General features: G+C 48.3%; 1 protein-coding gene across 1 annotated transcript in view; it reads right to left on the bottom strand.

The window, feature by feature from the left end:
* OSBPL11 (oxysterol binding protein like 11) overlaps positions 1–16,928 on the bottom strand; it is a 719,530-nt gene that overhangs the window by 541,115 nt on the left and 161,487 nt on the right. Inside the window, exon 3 of the mRNA XM_069616637.1 lies at positions 12,166–12,341. Within this exon, the coding sequence (XP_069472738.1) occupies positions 12,166–12,341 (176 nt within the window). The remainder of the gene's footprint in view (positions 1–12,165; positions 12,342–16,928) is intronic.

Raw genomic sequence — 16,928 nt, 5'->3', positions numbered from 1 at the left:
CAAGGACAATCAGATAGCCCACAGGAGATCTAACCTCCCCCTTTGGTTGCCGTTTGACTTTGCGTTTGCTTTGTCTCTGTGCTGCTTGTCGCCTTCCCGCGATATCAGATGCTGTTATGACCTAACCATGGTGTGATGCCGATTGTACAAGCGTGATGCCTACCCGCAGCCATGTAAATTGAACTGTGCCTGTCTTGACCTTTATGCCAATAAATAAAAGGTTTAAAAAAATAAAAAAGAAATGGAAAGTAACTGTCTGCAAGTCGACCTTCTAGACAAAGTATGAGGCGCGGCTAACAGACACGAGTCCCATGAAGAAGATTCACTATTGAAACTGGATGACCTCGAAAACAGGGAGCGTCGCAACAACTTGTGCATCCTTGGGATAAAAGAGCAGAAGGGAGAGACAGCCGCAGACGTGGGTAGGAAGATCAAAGGTCTGATTAACTCCATCTTCATGTCAGACAGAGGGAAGGATGTCCAGTTGGAGAGGCCCCACGGAGGAGGTGGTAGGGGTCTGAGGTCGATGGGAAAGTGGGTGGGAACAGTCTGGGGGTTGTTTGATTAATACTCAGAATGGAGCGAATTGACACAGGGGACTGGGCCGTTGCACTTAAGATGGGAACTTTAAATGTCAAGGGCCTGAATTCACCCACTAAGCGATCATTGCTGGGAAGGGAATTTCGTAACGGGGGTTTGAACGCGTTGATGGTACAGGAAACGAGGCTGATTAGAGGGGAGGAAAGGCGCCTCCCGGGGGCTCAAATTGGACAGATATTTTGTGCATAAGGGCCTACCAAGAAGGATGGAGTGGGTATCCTCATTAATCTGAGAACCTGCATAGGTGAACAAATGGTTTGGAGAAAAGCAGACGGGAGGGCCCTCATGGTTTCCGGGATCATGGAGGGAGTTCAGGTGACACTTGCCACATTGCCCGAACATGGGTCAGTCCCAGTTTCTATCTGGAGTCATAGGAGAGATACTTACCCGAACGATGGGACTCCTCTTGCTGGGGGTGTGGGAGGGTTTTTGACATGTGGGCAGATCGGCCCAAGGCCCAGGGCCAATCGGGAGGTGTGGATATACAAGCGGAAGGGGGCACCCTTGGGTATATGACCCATCAGAGCTTAATTGCAGTGTGGAGGGAGTGCCACCCAGCCACAAGAGGTTTCACCTTCTTCTCCCCAGTCCACGGGTCCCGAACAAGGATCAATTACTGGTTTGTGCATCATCAGCATGTCCAGAGGGTAACCGCCAATAAACTCATTCCCATCAGTTGGTCAGACCAGGACATGGTCGACATGGGTATATTGCTGACAGGCCTCAGGCCCAAAGAATCCCATGGCGCTGCAATTATATGATACTAAAGAACCCGGCCTTTGTCAAAGAAATGAGAGAGGCGATAGAGGACTACTTTAGATTCAACGACACTGGAGAGGTTGACCTGGGAGGCAGCTAAAGCCACCTGGAGAGGCCTCCTGATAAAGGAGGGCGCCGCCAGGAAGAGGGTTAGGACCTACCAGATGGAGAAGCTGAGGGGGTGGGGTGGGGGGGGGGAGATCGGTGGGTTGGAAGTCATGGAATTGGAAGGGGTGTGGGTGGGGGGTGGGGGGGGACAACAAACTGAGAATGGCAAGAGAGAAACATGATTTGAGGGAATTGGAGGTGGGGAATGCAGTCTCTGGCTTAGTTTCTAACGGAGATATTATGAGAAGGGAGACAGAGCGGACGCTTTGTTGGCATCATGGCTCAGGGAGTAGAGGGCAGACAGCTGGGTGTCTGAAATTGTAGATTCAGGGGTGTGGGCGGGCAAGTACACTCCACGACAGGTGAAGTTGCCCAGGAATTTCCCACATTCTATGAGAAATTGTATGGAGAAGAGAGGGTGGTAGAGGAGGGAGAGCTTGATAGATACCCGAGGGATGTCCCCCACTCCAACTCTCCAGGAAAGTGAGGTCTCAGACCTCGAAAAGCCGATCACACAGGAAGAGGTTTAAAGAGCCATTAGTGGACTGAAGGTGGTAAAGGCCGCCGGCGGCGATGGGTATACCACAGGATTTAATGATTTTATAAAGGCATTTCCGGGCTGCCTGGCCCGCCATATGGCTAAACTGTTCTATAACATCATACCCAAGGTGGGAAGGGACCCCAAGAGCTGTATATTACCCCGTTTCCCTTTTAAAGGTCGATGTCAAGATCTTCACCAGGGTTCTGGCCACGAGAATGGAGGGGCTCATGCCAAAATTGGTCCATTTCGACCAGGTGGAGTTTATCCAGGGAAGACAGGGGGCCGACACAGTGAGCAAAATGCTGCATCTGATGGAGGCTGCAGTGAAAAGGGAGGGCAACCCGGTGCTGATCACTGTAGATGCTGAGAAAGTATTCGAACGTTCCTGAAGGGGATACAGGCATTGTACACATTCCCCCGTAGATCGAGTGACGGTCAATGGGAGACTGTCAAGGCCCATCAACTTAATGAGGGGCACGAGGCAGGGCTGGCTACTCCCGCCACTTCTATTTGCGCTCACGATGGAGGTGCTTGCAGAACAGCTCAGAAGGGCCCCCAGGTGGAGGGGGATTAGGGTTGGAGAGAGGGAATTCAGAGTGGGGCTATACACAGACAACGTCTTGCTGCACCTGGTGAACCCATTGAGTTCAACCCCGGCAGCCCTAGAAATAATTGAGGAATACAGGTTCTTCTCGGGCTTCAAGGTGAAGTCTGTTGCGTTTGCCTTCGCAAGAGATGGCCACAGGGAGGTTGAGGCGCTCCGGCCTCTGGGGTTGGAAATCCAATTGGAAAGTATACGATATCTGGGAGTCACCATAGTCACGCAAGGGGAAGACCTCTGCGAGGCCAACTACCCCCCCTCTCTTTAATACATTGTTCAATGAAATGACGGGATGGGGTAAGGGACAAATCTCATGGAGTGGGAGGCTCAGCGCCCTAAAAATGAATCTCCTACCGAGGTTTCTTTTTTTGGTTAAAATCGCTTGATTGAGTGATGACCACGAGAACAACATGATGGCCCGTTACAAAATTTGGGCGCCTACATTCATTGATCGTGTAGCACAACAAACTTTGCAAAGCTACAAATCATAAGTGAAGTTTCAAAAATAATGTTTGTTCAGCATAGTAAGCATGCAAGTACATCACATGTCCATCATCCCCAAGACCCCAACAGGAAAAAAAACTCCCCATCCTCACATTTGGTCCGTTAAATTGCTTTCGTATTCATTTTGGTATGAAGTCAAGCAGTGTACATTGTAGGGGCGTCTGGTCAGTGTCATGTCGTGTCGTGTCATGTCTTGTCGTGCCAGGGTCAACCTTAACTTCCATTTAAACTAGCAGATTTTAGGTCTTTGTCATGTTAGGGGCGGCGGCACCTTAGAGGCAGTTGTCTATATGAACGTGTGGGCTGGGACATTGGTGGTTGGGATGGAATATATTAAGGTACATCAAGGTACATGAGAAGGGAGGCAGGTGGGGTGGAGGGGGATTTGTGCCCTTCTGAGTGGGGCTGTAGGTGTGAGTTAGTACAGTTGGGGGTATATGGTGATCACATAAATGGTGCAGCCAGATCTTTGAATCTTTTGGATTGTAGAGTCTGGCTAACAACGTGTGCCACATTTGGCAGGTATGGGGTTATGTTGATTTTCAATTAAGGATTATGATTTTGCATGCAGCAAAAAGCATTAAATGTATGACCCTCCCGTTGCATGGTATCGAGGGCCAGTCTTTGCAACGTTCTCCAAAGAGAAGCAATCCATGGGCCTTTTCTATTTCAGTATTCTCGATACTGGTGATTCGCCTATGTATCTTCTCCCAGAACCCCTTTATTAATGGGCATATCCACAAAATATGACCTAGAGTCCCAAGGCCCCCACAGAGTCTCCAGCAGACAGGGGAGCTACCAAGCCCCATCCGGCACAGTTTACTCAGTGTGTACTATGTCCTTTGGATGAGTTTAAATTGAATGTCGCAGTTGCAAATATTTGTCGAGAATACTGGAATGGCCTCAAAGTCGTCGCAGATGTCTACAGGGTCAAGTGATGTCCCCAGATCCCCCGACCATTGGGATGCTAGAATATGCATATGAGATTGTTGGGCGTACCTATCATATAAAAGGAGCGTAATTGCGGAAAGGTCAAGGCATCTTGTGCCCTCTCCGACTCGAGAGCTGTCGGGGGAGCGGCGATGGAGAGTTTGGTGGTGAATTTACAGGCCGTTGAGATGTCATGTATTGCAACCACGCCGCCTCTCAGTCTGAGGATTCTACAACCCATGGGGAAGCCCAGTGGGGAATGCCCATCGAACAAGTCCATTACCCTGACATGTTGCCATGCTGTGTCTTGGTTGGAGTGTAGTTTGTGCATTATTGCATAGGTTAAGAGTGCCCTAACACTACTCCATCTGGGGGTTGACCGGATCTGTGAGCCTGTCTGCGCCGAAGCCTCTGCCACTGCAATAGCGTCAGGCCTATTATGGAGTGGCGTTTAAGTACGGAGGTAAATTATATAGTGGTGCGGCAAGGATTTCTATGGGGGTTAGTGGTGTGAGTGGCGATAGTTCTATTTTCCAGCTGGTTGGATCCGAGTCGTTGAGCCATCATTTGGCCCAGGATATTTGTGTGGCCTGGTAGTACATTTGCCAGACTGGGAGGGCGAAACCACCTGCCCTCAAGGCCTGGAAGATTGTCCGTTTGTCGTGCCTTCTTACCTCTCCACATGAACCTAGATAAGGATTTATCTAGTTCTTTGTACATTTGTCTCATGGGCAGCATGTTCGCCAGATATATAAGTTACGGTAGTGCGTTTATTTTGAAGGAGATTATCCTGCCACAGAGGGCTAGGGGAGGGGAGAGGATCCCATCGGAGTAGGTCTTGCCTAATTTTCTGCAGTGTGGGTGGATAGTTGAGGTATAGTATTGTGTTCCCCACCGGGCTAATCCTTATCCCGAGATACGTGATGCGTTGGAGTTGAAGCCTAAAAAGGGACACCCGTCCCGGGCCCCAGGGAACGTCCAGTCGTAGAGGTAGGAACTCAGGACTTTGCACCGTTTAGGACATACCCTGCCATAGGGCTGAATTGTTGGAGAAAGTCATGCAACCTCGGAAGTGAGGTTTTGTAGTTGCTTACATAGGTAACTCATCAGCGTGTAAGGCCACCCGGTGTTCCTCGGGGCCCCTAGGTATTCCTGTCCACCCGGTGTCTGTGGTATTTTGATCATGAGGGGCTCGATAGCGAGTAAAAGGGAAAGGGGATAGCCCTGTTTCATGCCTGAGTGCAGGGTAAAGGGCTCTGACGTTATACCGTTTGTCACCACGGCAGCGGTAAGATTTGTATATAGCAGTTTCACAAGCATAGTAAATGCAGGTGGAAAGCCAAAGTTATTGAGAATCTTGCACATAAAGTCCTACTGGACTCTGTCGAAGGCTTTCTCCGTGTCGTGTGCAAGGATCCCTTCATCAGGTGTATGTAGCCCAGCTATTATGTAAAGGAGCCTCTGCATGTTGTCGGAAGAGTGCCTGCTGAGGATAAAGCCAGTCTGCTCTCTGTGAATCAGTAGCGCGTAGGACTTCAATGCGTTGGGATAGACATTTCGCTAAAATCTTCATGTTGGCATTGATTAGCAAGATAGGGCGATATGGCCTGCAGTCTTTTGAATCTCAGCCTTTCTTGTGGAATAACAAAATGTTGGACGCTAACATGGATGGACTGTGAGCGAGCGCTGGTCTCCCCCGCCCCAGTGCAGCCAGTATTGGAGCGAGGTTGTCTTCTAGTGCCTTAAAGAGATCAATAGGGAGGCCATCAGAGCCCGCCGCCTTTCTCAGGGCTTCGGATTTTATTGCTTAGGATATTTCCAGCTGTGATTGGGGTAGCCAGGGCCTCCATTTGAGCGTCGGTCAACCTAGGGAGGTCAATAGAAGCGAGGAAGTCGTGAAGCTGTTGGGCGTTCGGCAGGGATGGTTTCGTGTAGAGCATGCTGCAAAATTGCGCAAAGCGTTTATTGATGCGTTTGTCACCCTCTAGGATATTACCCTCCCGGTCTCAGATGGAGTCGATTTGAGAAGCCTGCCTGTTACGCAAGGCGAGTGCCATCATGTGGAGGGGTCGATCCCCCTCGCTGTAATATATCTTGGACCAGTTGGTGAACGATTTCTGGGCTCGGGAGGTGGAACGCGCTTTTAATTCGGAACAAAGCTTAACCAATTTGGTGTGTGTTTGTGGGTCGTGTGAGCGTTTGTGTTGCCTTTCTGTTGCTAATATTTAGATGGTCAGTTGTGATTCTTGTTCCCTCCATACCTTCAATTTGTATGCCCATCTCAAAATACATTGGCCCCTTAAATAGACTTTAAAGGTATCCCAACATTCCAAAGCAGGGTATTCTGGTGTCATGTTTGTTTGCCAGAATGTGTCAGTGTCTTCTTCAATGTGCTGTAAGAAATCTGGGTATTTCAAGGCTCACAGGTTTAAGCGTCATGTTGGCCGGTTGCGTGAGAAATCAGGGAGGGCCATATGGAGAAGAACCGGTAAGTGGTCTGAGAGTGTGGAGGCCAGAATTTCGCATTCTTTGATGAAGTAGGTGGATTTGAGGTAAGGCCTATTGGAGTAAAATGTGAAGTCTTTCTGGTGTCTGTGTGTATGTCTCCAATCCTAAGTCCTCTAGAAGGGAGCAGAGGGTAGTAAGCTTCTGAGGGATGGGCGGCAGGGCCTTCGATGTACTCTGGCGTTCCAGAGGTGGGTTAAGGGCCACACTAAGATGCCCCCCCCCCAAATAGCGTTAGAGCGACCATGTAGCATGCGCATGTAGAGAAGGTTTGGGAGAAAAACGGCCTGTCGGTCGTGGGGCCAAAATGTTGAGTAAGGTGATGCATTGATGCTGTATGTGACCTTGGATGAGGGCATATCTACCATTCCTACCAGTCAAAGTATAGAGGATCTGGAAGAGGACCCATTTAAGTATCAGAATAGAGATCCCGCTTTTCCATCGGCAGGGGGAATGCACCACCGCTCCGACCTATCCCTGCCCTAGCTTCTCAGATTCAATGGAGTTGAGGTGCGTTTCTTGAAGACATATAATGTCCCCCTGTATATCGCGCATGTAGTTAGTACTCGTTTGGGTTTGCGGCCACATACCCATACCACTAGCAAGATACAGAGCGTATATGGAGGATGAAGCACAAACAACTCTCTGACCTGTGTAACATGTAACCAAACAGTAGACCATTGGGAACTTAGAACTTTACCACAATACAACCAGATGAAAGCCCATGCCAGAGGCTGGCTGGGAGGAGACCACCTGTCCCCCGCCCGTACCCCGGCATACCAGAGACCCCCACCAGGGGGGAACAGAGGTGTTACAGGCCAGCTTCTTATATAGAACTATCGTGAAGCTGATAAAGCAACAGGGATTGAGTGAGGCTGAGGTGGCATGGGTGGTGGAGAATGCTCTGCCGCATGGAGTGTTAGGAGCGCCAGCCCACCAACTCGGCAGGGTCAATGTCCCAACAGTATTGAGCCGATAGGGAGGAGGCGGAAGCATGTGCGGATGCCTTGCCAGACCTTCGTTTGCGTGCGGGTTGGAGCTGGGGAGCTCCTCGCGGCTGGCCTGTCTACATCTTGACTATCAAGTCTGAGATGCAGGTCTGAGGCATTCTTGTTGTTGTCATGCTCCTCTCTTTAGGGAGTATCAACGGTGATCGAAGTCTATAAAGTGCTTGTTCGCCTTCCTCCAGCGTCCTTGTGGCCAATTTGGCCGTTGTGGGCGTGATGAGGAAGGTGCGTGCTCAGATCTCAAGGTTTTTGTGTTTGGAAAATCAGTGGAGATTATTTCACGTTGTTGCAGGAAGCGCCAAGCCGACTCAGGGTCGTCACATGAGTGCCATTGCTTATCGTACTGTATGCACCAGACGGCCGGAAATTTCAAGTAGTGCCTGTGGTTGGTGCCTTTTAGTGCCTTGAATAGTGGATTGAATTCCTTCCGGCACAGTGAGACTTCTATAGAGAAGTCTGTCAATATTCATACTTTTGCCGCATCTACCCGAATAGGACCTGCGGCCCTGTATGCCTTCAGGATGGTTAGCTTGTGCCAGAAATTTAGAAGCTGCATCATGACGACCCGTGGGCGTTCTCCAGGGGCAGGTTTAGGGTCAGGGGCCCTATGTATACGCTCAATGGTTCGGGATCGGGGTCTTGGATGTGTAGCTGATCTTGTAGAAACCCATAAGCAAAGGCTTCGAGGTCGGATCCCTCGCTATGCTCCAGGAGCCCCACAGGCATAGGTTATTCCTCCTGGACCTATTTTCCTGGTCCTCCGTCTTAGCCCCCAGGCGTTGCACCTCCCTGATCAGTCCGACCACATAGTTGGTAGCGGTTCAGATATCGTCTTCCAGAGAGCTGATTCGCTGCTCATTATCTGTTGTGCACTCCACCTGTGTGTTCAGTCGAGTGTTGACGTCCTGCAGGTCCAGTTTAATGTCCATCACAGTGGTATTTGTTTCCAGCGTTCTCTGGCTGATGGTGTTCATCTCTAGGCGAATTGTTTGCAGCTAGGTCTGCATTAGGGAAGACATGACAGGATGCTTGCAGGCGGAGCGGCACAGTGGTGTGGGAGAAGGGTCAGCAGCTGTAGCGTCTTGTGTAACAGTGCATATGGGCTCCTGAAGCATACCAGTCGTGGGCAGTTGAGGGAGTGGCCCAGGCTGGCAAGACTGCGGAGGGGTGTTTGCAACACTGCTACTTCTTATAGGAGCCTGGGCTTGCGGTGGACAGCAGCGCCGGACAGCAGCGCCGTAGTGGAAGGCCTTCTACAGGATTGCTCTTGAAATTCCCGGGTGACACTGTGCAGGAGATTGGGGTCTGCTGCAGTCTGTGGTACAGAGGGACCAAGAATCTCGCTGGACTGGGGGGCTAGGGGAGTACTTAGCCTTCGTTTAAGTGCCCCACTTGGTACCTCCCTGGTCCCTGCACTCCCAGCATGTAATCTGAAAGGAGCGCAGGCTGCAGTAGGCTTAGGAAGTAACAAGGGTGGGTTGCCGCCTATTGATCCCGTAAGCAGCTATCTGCGAGTTCCAGGGCCTCCACTTACTACAGGGGAGTCGATGCAGTTCAGGCTCTTGTTATCACCATGCTCGCCGCAGGGCATACATGGCACCATGGCTGTTTTGTGGTGAGTACATTGGATCACCTCCCGATTGTCCCTCTCTTGTGCGATCCGGCTCATCACCCGTTGCTACAGTGTGGGAGGCGATGTCGCTCCAGCGCGGTCTGGTTCGAGTGATGTCGCGTTGGTGGAAGGTCTGCCGTTAGCTATTCACAACATTCTTGCACGTATCGGGACGCAACCTGTGGGATACGTTGTGCGTCAAGAGTTCTGCGGTCACAGAGTTCCATCACCCCGCAACCATCTTGCTCGTGCTTTCGAACGCCCCTACCGAGGTTTCTATACCGGTTTCAGATGTTGCCCGTCAGGGCCCTGGAGACTCTCCTGAGAGAAGCCAAAGCCTGTATGATGCGGTTCTTGTGGCAGAACCAGAAACCCAAGGTGGGTTAAAATGCACCGATATTGCCAAAAGACCGATGGGGTGTGGGGCTCCCACACTTGATGCTATATTATAAAGTTGTAGGTCAACTGGTCGAATCTAAATGGTCGACAGGACAAATGGTCGACACCAAAAGGTCGAATGTTTTTTATTTTCACATTTTTTTTTTTTTTTTGCTAAAAACCCCTTTTTTTCCCTAAACGAAAACCTAAATAAATATATATAACTAAAAACAAATGCGATCATTTGTCCTGTCGACCAAATTGTGTCGGCCATTTGTCTGTCGACCATTTGACTAGACACCATATTATACGGCAGCACAGAGCAATGGTCCCACGCCTGAGGGAAAAACAGTCTTATGCGCCCTGCAACAGTGGGGGAATGGCTCTGGGTCCCGAGGGGGCAGATCCACAGGAGAATTAGGGAACACCCGTTTTGGGGGGTTTATTGCGACGTGTTGAGTAAGGGAGCCAGGGCAAAAAGAATCACCTCATGGCCCTCCCCGAGTAGTCACATGTTGGCCCCCCATGTACAGGATGAGATACCAGAGCTGGAAAGGTATAAAAATGGTTCAAGGCAGGACTCTCCAGATTCAGTCAACTGTGGGAGCGGGGGAAATTCATAGGGCTGCAGGAGCCCTAAACTGGTCTAGGCATTGGAAGGTTACTGGTGCTCCTATACCTCCGGTTGAAAGGGGTTTTCACTGCAGAGAAATGGAGGAAAAGGATACAAAGAGACCTCACCCCTGTGGAGAAGGTTCTCGATGGACACACAGAGATGAGGGGTCTCATCTCACTACTTTATAGAGCCCTATTGGAAACATAAAGGAACGCTGTGGAGAGTCTCCGGCAGAGGTGGGAACGGGATATGGGCCTGAAATTGAACAAACACCTTTGGCAGCTTATGTGTAGGAGGGCCTTCAAAACATCAATATCTTATCAGTCCAAACTCCATGGCTTCAAGCTACTGCACCAATGGCAATATGATCCGGTGCAGCTATCTGAGATGTTCCCTACTGTGAATCACTGTGCTGGCATGGTTGCAGGGGCAGAGCCGACTGCTGGCACATGTGGTGGAGTTGCCAAAGAGTCCAGGTATATTGGGCGGAGGTCCTGGGGTGGATCAAAGATGTGGGAGGAAGGGAGGGAGGGAGGGAATAGGTGCTGAAGCCTATGCTAGTACTGTTTGGTTTGGACAAACAAGAGGAACAATGGCACACTTTGCCCTCCATGGTTAATTTTCTTTTACTGGCAGCAAGAGCATGCCCCACAAGATATTGGAAGAGAAGGGAACTTCAGAGTCTAAAGGAATGGTCTGACACAGCAAGGACATCTATTTCATGGAAAAGATCACAGCAGCAATCCATGGCAGAAGTGCATATGTGGAGGGGGAATGGCAGCAATTTTGCAAAAGCTTTGGGTGAGGATAAGGAGGCCGGTATAAAACCATGACATTTCGGGCTCCGCCCCGGCAGAGACAGGAGCAGTCACAGGAGTTAATCTGAGTTCTGGAAGAAGAAGAACGCTCGACCACCATACGTTTGAGTTGTTTATTTGGAGCCTGAAAATTCACATATCAGTTGAGTTGTTTGTTGTAAGACTGGTGGGTGGTAATGGGGCTGAGGGTGGTTTCTGTGGTTCAGCACGTGTTTCTTTTTTTGGGCAATGTGAGCCAACCGAAAATCTCTCTTTTTAGCCAAACAAAAGGGTGATCTGTTCTCTGTAATGACTTTCAAGGTTTACATTATTGGAGAAGGTCCCAAAACAGACTGTTCAGACAATCCCCATAATAGTCCTCACACTTGATCAGCTCGGCAAAGATGGCGTTTTCCAAGAAACCTTTTTGTATTGATTTTGTAACAGCTGACTCTGCCCTTCTTGATGGCACATCTATCGACTGTAAATGCAATAAGTACATCCTTTCTACTTGTTCGATCTTAGCACAGAGCAAACTATTAATTGGGTTATACTTTACTACTGTTACTTTGAAAGGGTATTAAGTGAGAGTACAGTATTTGCTTCCAGAATACCCTTCGACTACGTCCAGATGTCCTCCATGGGTCCCCAATGTTGGGCCTCTCCGAAACGAGAGAGAGAGAGAGAGAGAGAGAGAGAGAGAGAGAGAGAGACAGAGAGACAGAGAGACAGAGAGACAGAGAGACAGAGAGACAGAGAATTCAGACACTTTACACAAAATCAGCACTTATTAGATAAAGAAAGTATCAGTAGTGGAGGCAACAAGGGAAGGACGCAAACATTATTCAATGATGTTGCCGACAGCTCAGATATGTGCAAATCAAACCCCAAAGGCACAGAACTGGAGAACTTTCCTTTAAGCCTTCTGCATAACTGTAAAAGTCCTTGGGGGTTAACAGACAAACAATACTCTCGTCAGTTGTGGTTATAGGGGTCATTTGCAGCAATGAGCCAAATACATACAAAAACATTCCCTGCATCATTCTGCCTGGACCAAATGCGAAAAGACGCAGTTCAGGCCTTATGAATCTACATCTTATTATGTGGTAAACACCCAAATGGGCATTCAACACAGTATTCACACAGCTAGCACACTATAGAAAATGATGAAATGGAGCCAGGGAGCCTGCTAGCCAGGTGAGCCTACCTCTCAGCTTATACTGTTCTCCTATAGCAGCATTGACTGTGAAGGTGTGCGAGTCCTCGTCGCTGGGGGAGATCACCGCCCCAGCTAGCTGCAAGGTTCCTCTGGGCTTCTGATTCCTCAACTGCTCGCTTACAAAATACTCCAGCAGACCCGCTTCGTTGTTCAAAACAAAGAACCTGCACATATAAAAATACAAGTTGCATGCGGAATTAAAAAGCAATTCTAAGCAAAGGTCACAAACCTGTGATCAACTTCCTTTTGACAAACGTTTTACTGTCATAGTTTAAGAAAAATCACAACAACAAGAGTTCCATGTGGTAATTTTTAAAATCGCTCTAGTTGCAGAATGGATCAGAAAACCATCCATTGGTGGATACGGACTGGCTCCAGACGTCACATAGCTGTGATACCTGGCTGAACGAACCCACATTCCTCAGTACCAGTTAATTTCCTATGCTCCACAAAGGCCAAAAGGAATTGTAAAAATGTCAAATATTTATGAGAAATCACAATACACAAATAAATTGAACGGTAGGATGGAGGGCAATGAGCAATCTGTGGCAGGAAGATCATACGCCTCAGAAATAACATTAATGAAGTGTCATTTGTTCTCACGAATGCCTTCGCCTGGGCAATTATTGGTTTCTATCTTAGTGGAAGTTAGATTTGCATAACAATATGTACTAGCTACTTGTTCCCCTGTGGTAGCTCCTGGTCACTAATTAATGCTGGATACCCAGGAGCTAATTTTAGCTCCTTATTCAATCTTAATTTCGACACCTGCATTGTTCCTTCTTTTTAACAACTACGACATTCGTTGTTCCCTTGGTATCCCAAGTCGTGGTGCCAGCACAGACAAGCTTGATAATTGATTTAGCGTAGTGACATTTAGAATATGGAGCCGCAAATTCCTTAATGTATGACTGAGCTGTTCCCGGTAAATGGGTCCTTGTAATAATTTCTTGAATACTAGTTCTATTACTCGCTCTTCAATGTTCTGAATATGATCCCATGCATGAGCTTTGCATATCAACTTTTTTCTAATGCTAGTGATATCAGCCTCCAAATCTATATGCTATCCAATCTTCGTATTTACCAGTAAATCAAATTCCTTGAGTACTTTTGATCGCTTTCTACACGTAGCATTATATATCAATGTATAAGTCATGTTATGTTGATTTTTGCGTATTTTCACATAGAACCCAGGCTGAAGGGAGCAAAAGCATGTTGTAAGTGACATAATTCCCAATTCTAATCTGAAGAATTCCACTGGTACTGATTTGGACACCCCAAGCCGATATCTCCATCATTTAGGTTCAAGTTTGTCAAGCCAGCCATAACCTTTACCCAGGTAAGCATCATACCCATATAATATGGTAGGCCCTATACTTTAGCATACACAATTAATAGTCCAGAAGGCTATATCCTCCATGCTGGGAGAAATGTTCTTATAGAGGCCACTTTGGTCATAAGCTTAAAGGATCGAGAATCCCTCATTACAATTTCGATATTGGAGTTGGAGAATGCTACTCACAGATAATTATCTGAGTCCACTTGTGTGAGCCGATTGCTCCATATACCAGCTGTGCTTCAATCCTTTCCCTTTCCTAAAGTGCATTACTTTAAAAATACAAAATAAATAAAAAAGAAATAAATTACCTTGGTTTTATTACCGTTTATATCTAAGCCGAGGTCCCTTGAGTATTGACCCGCCGCTTGCAGCAATCTACACAATTCTATTGGAGTATGATCCAGCTGGATAAGGTGATCTGAATAACTGATCAAGGATATGTGATCCAGCTGGATAAGGTGATCTGAATAACTCATCAAGGATATGTGTTGGCCCTCCCATTTGCAGTGCAAATTTGTCAATCTAATAATTACCTTTAAAGGAATGGTTCTGTCAAAAAATTGTATTGCCCCTACGGGTCGGGGATGTGTTTTTAAGCCTACGTCGCTCGATTTTAGAAAAATTTCCTATGGACCTTACCCGAGTTTTCGTCCATTAAACGATAACAGGCATCAGGGAGCTGCCATTTTGTGATAATCCTATAATTTCCCCCCCATCGCCCTGGCGGACCTGCTTTTGCGGCACTAAATCATATCCCGCCCTTGAGCCTGTCATCAGCAGACGCGTACCGCCCATTTCACAATGCCAAAGCACATCTCGTGTCAACATTCGCTGTGCTTCAGCTAATGACGTGTCGCCATGGAAATGGCAGGACTCCTCTTTCCTCAATAAGTATGAACAGACCATTTTACAACACACAGCAGCAGATTTTCGATTCCATTCCTCTCTCTGTGTTACTTTGAGTACTCTTTGACTCGTTTCTGTGCTCTGGTCAGCTACCTTCGTTGCTTGTAACCCGTGTGAACAGATACCAGTACCACCGCTATCAATTATTTTAGTTTGTTTAACACACAATGGCTACAATAATGCCCTACATGTACGAGCCCGAGTATACCGAGGAGGAACTACTGGAAAGGGAAACACGCGAAAACGATGGGTCTTCGGACGGCAGTTGGGAGGACGATTCAACAGCTGAAGAGCCTGGACCTAGTCGCATGGGCGGTGTGTCCACCTGGTGCACATGCAATCGGTGTGAGCTTATGCCAACCGAGGACGAGAACTGCTGCTGCTGTGAAAACTCAGGATGCCTGGCCTACGTTTCGGAAGGCGAGCCACGACCGCAATGCATCACCGAGCTGCCAGACTTCAGGGCAGCCTGCCTCACAAAGTCTGTGTTGAGGAGAATGATGATACCTACGCACGAACTTCGCGCAACTGTTTGTCCTCGTAATCCGAGTAACGAGTAAGTATACTCTGCTTGTCATGCCACTCCTATTTCATGGTATTCTACTATATCCAAAATTACATATACATATCATTGTAACGCACAAAAGTCTTTCAATAGTGTGCAGTGTCTAGATAGCATTTGTCCGAGCAGAATGCCATTAGTTACAAGAATTGTCATTGACAACAAACGTTTATTAAACTTATCTTGGTAATTTAAAAACAGTTTGTTTCATTCCTTTTCACAGGTGGTACAGGCTGGTGGCCTATCGTTCCTTTACATGGTGGCTTCACGGGAGGCTTGGACACCGCGTTCGAAGAGTGGTACCGGCCTGTGCCGTTCGTGCCATAAGAGAAACGTTCCCGAGTGACAGCGGTCAGTACAGGGGATTTTCTCTCGCTGTGCTGCAACCTGAATTGTACAATGTGTAAAGTTTTGTATTTTTGTGTCATCAAAATAAGATACAAAATAAAACACCACATATATTTTAAAAACGGTTGTTTCGATTTTTTAAATGAATCAAGTGTGTCTCCATTCAAGGATGGACGTCGGACATCTGTACTCCGAATGGGTGAAGGTCAGGTCGCTGTGAAGGAGGGTGGTCACTATCTAAGCTAACATAATATATTCTCAATAATGCATGCACTAAATAACACTTGTTCAAAGTCTTTCAGTTGGTTATGTCTCTATAAAAGTCACATATATCTATACTATCAATTAACATTGGATTATACAGGCCTTAGGTCAAGGGTCTTGACCACTATAATACACCGTTTGAAGTTTGGGTCTATGCTCACAAGAATCTCCGGTATGTGGCATTTGTTATTGATAGGCAACGATATACTGCAGTAGGGGTCTAATGTTAGTTGGGGATCTGCTAGGTGGGCATCATGGCGTGGTCAGTGGTCTGGCACATGTAGAGAATATTTCGCTGGGACACAGGGTCAGAATGGCAGTAAGTTTCCACTGGCGAGTGTGCGTGGGCAAGGACACATTTGTGGAGATGAACGAGCCATGTGCTTGGTTCAGGCCGGTTCACATGCAGGACCGTGATCTCAGAGTGATGTGTTACATTTACTAGCTGTTGCAAATAGCTCTGGAGTTTTCCAGTCAGAGTGGGAACAAGGTTGTGGGCCATGTGCTCTGCGCGCTGTACTATCGCAGTGAGGCCTGGTCACCAAGATGGAGTGGAAAGGCGGTACAAAAATGGATGCCCCGTGTCCTGCTCAGTGTTCCCATCTACACGAATGTCATCCAAAGTTAACATCACATAAGGGCAAGGGGCGAACCCACTACTGGAGGCACTTGGTACGAGTTTCTACTGAGAAGTAAAGGATGAGAGGGGCCCGATGGCCCCTCGCTCCCACACACTTGCCTGCACGCCAAAAGGCGGTTCGCACCCGGGGATGAGCGCTGGCATGGGGGGCCATCACGGGCGCAAACGGCCAAGGTGCCTAACAGCATGTACACTTCAAAAGGTATCCCACGCCCAGGGGCCATCGCTCACATGGCCTCCTCAGAACCCGTGTCTCCAAGCAGGCCTCCCCCGAGGCAGGCCGCCCCCCCTGCAATCCACATAAGTGTGTCTCCATTCATCAGTCTTCCTGTGCCTTATCTGCACGCCCCAGGCCCATCCATCCCACCCCCTCTATCAAAGGCGGTTTGCACTCGGGGATGAGCGCTGGCATGGGGGGCTGTCACGGGCGCAAACGGCCAAGGTGCCAAACAGCATGTACACTTCAAAAGGTATCCCACGCCCAAGGTCCATCGCTCACATGTCCTCCTCAGACCCCGTGTCCTCCGAGGCAGGCCGCCCCCCCTGCAATAAACATAATACCACGACATATACACGTCATTCATTCACAAACACACCCCTGTTTCTAATACTTTATAAACCACTTGATATGTCTCATGAGAACATCTTTGTGCTTTGCAAGTCAACTCCTGAACCTTCTACCTGAGAAGCAC

The sequence above is a fragment of the Ambystoma mexicanum genome, chromosome 9 (genome assembly GCF_040938575.1).
Source record: "Ambystoma mexicanum isolate Mex_15411 chromosome 9, UKY_AmexF1_1, whole genome shotgun sequence".
Taxonomy (NCBI): Eukaryota; Metazoa; Chordata; class Amphibia; order Caudata; family Ambystomatidae; genus Ambystoma; species Ambystoma mexicanum.
Note: the sequence above shows the minus strand (reverse complement) of the source record. Positions and strands in the feature narration are given on the sequence as shown.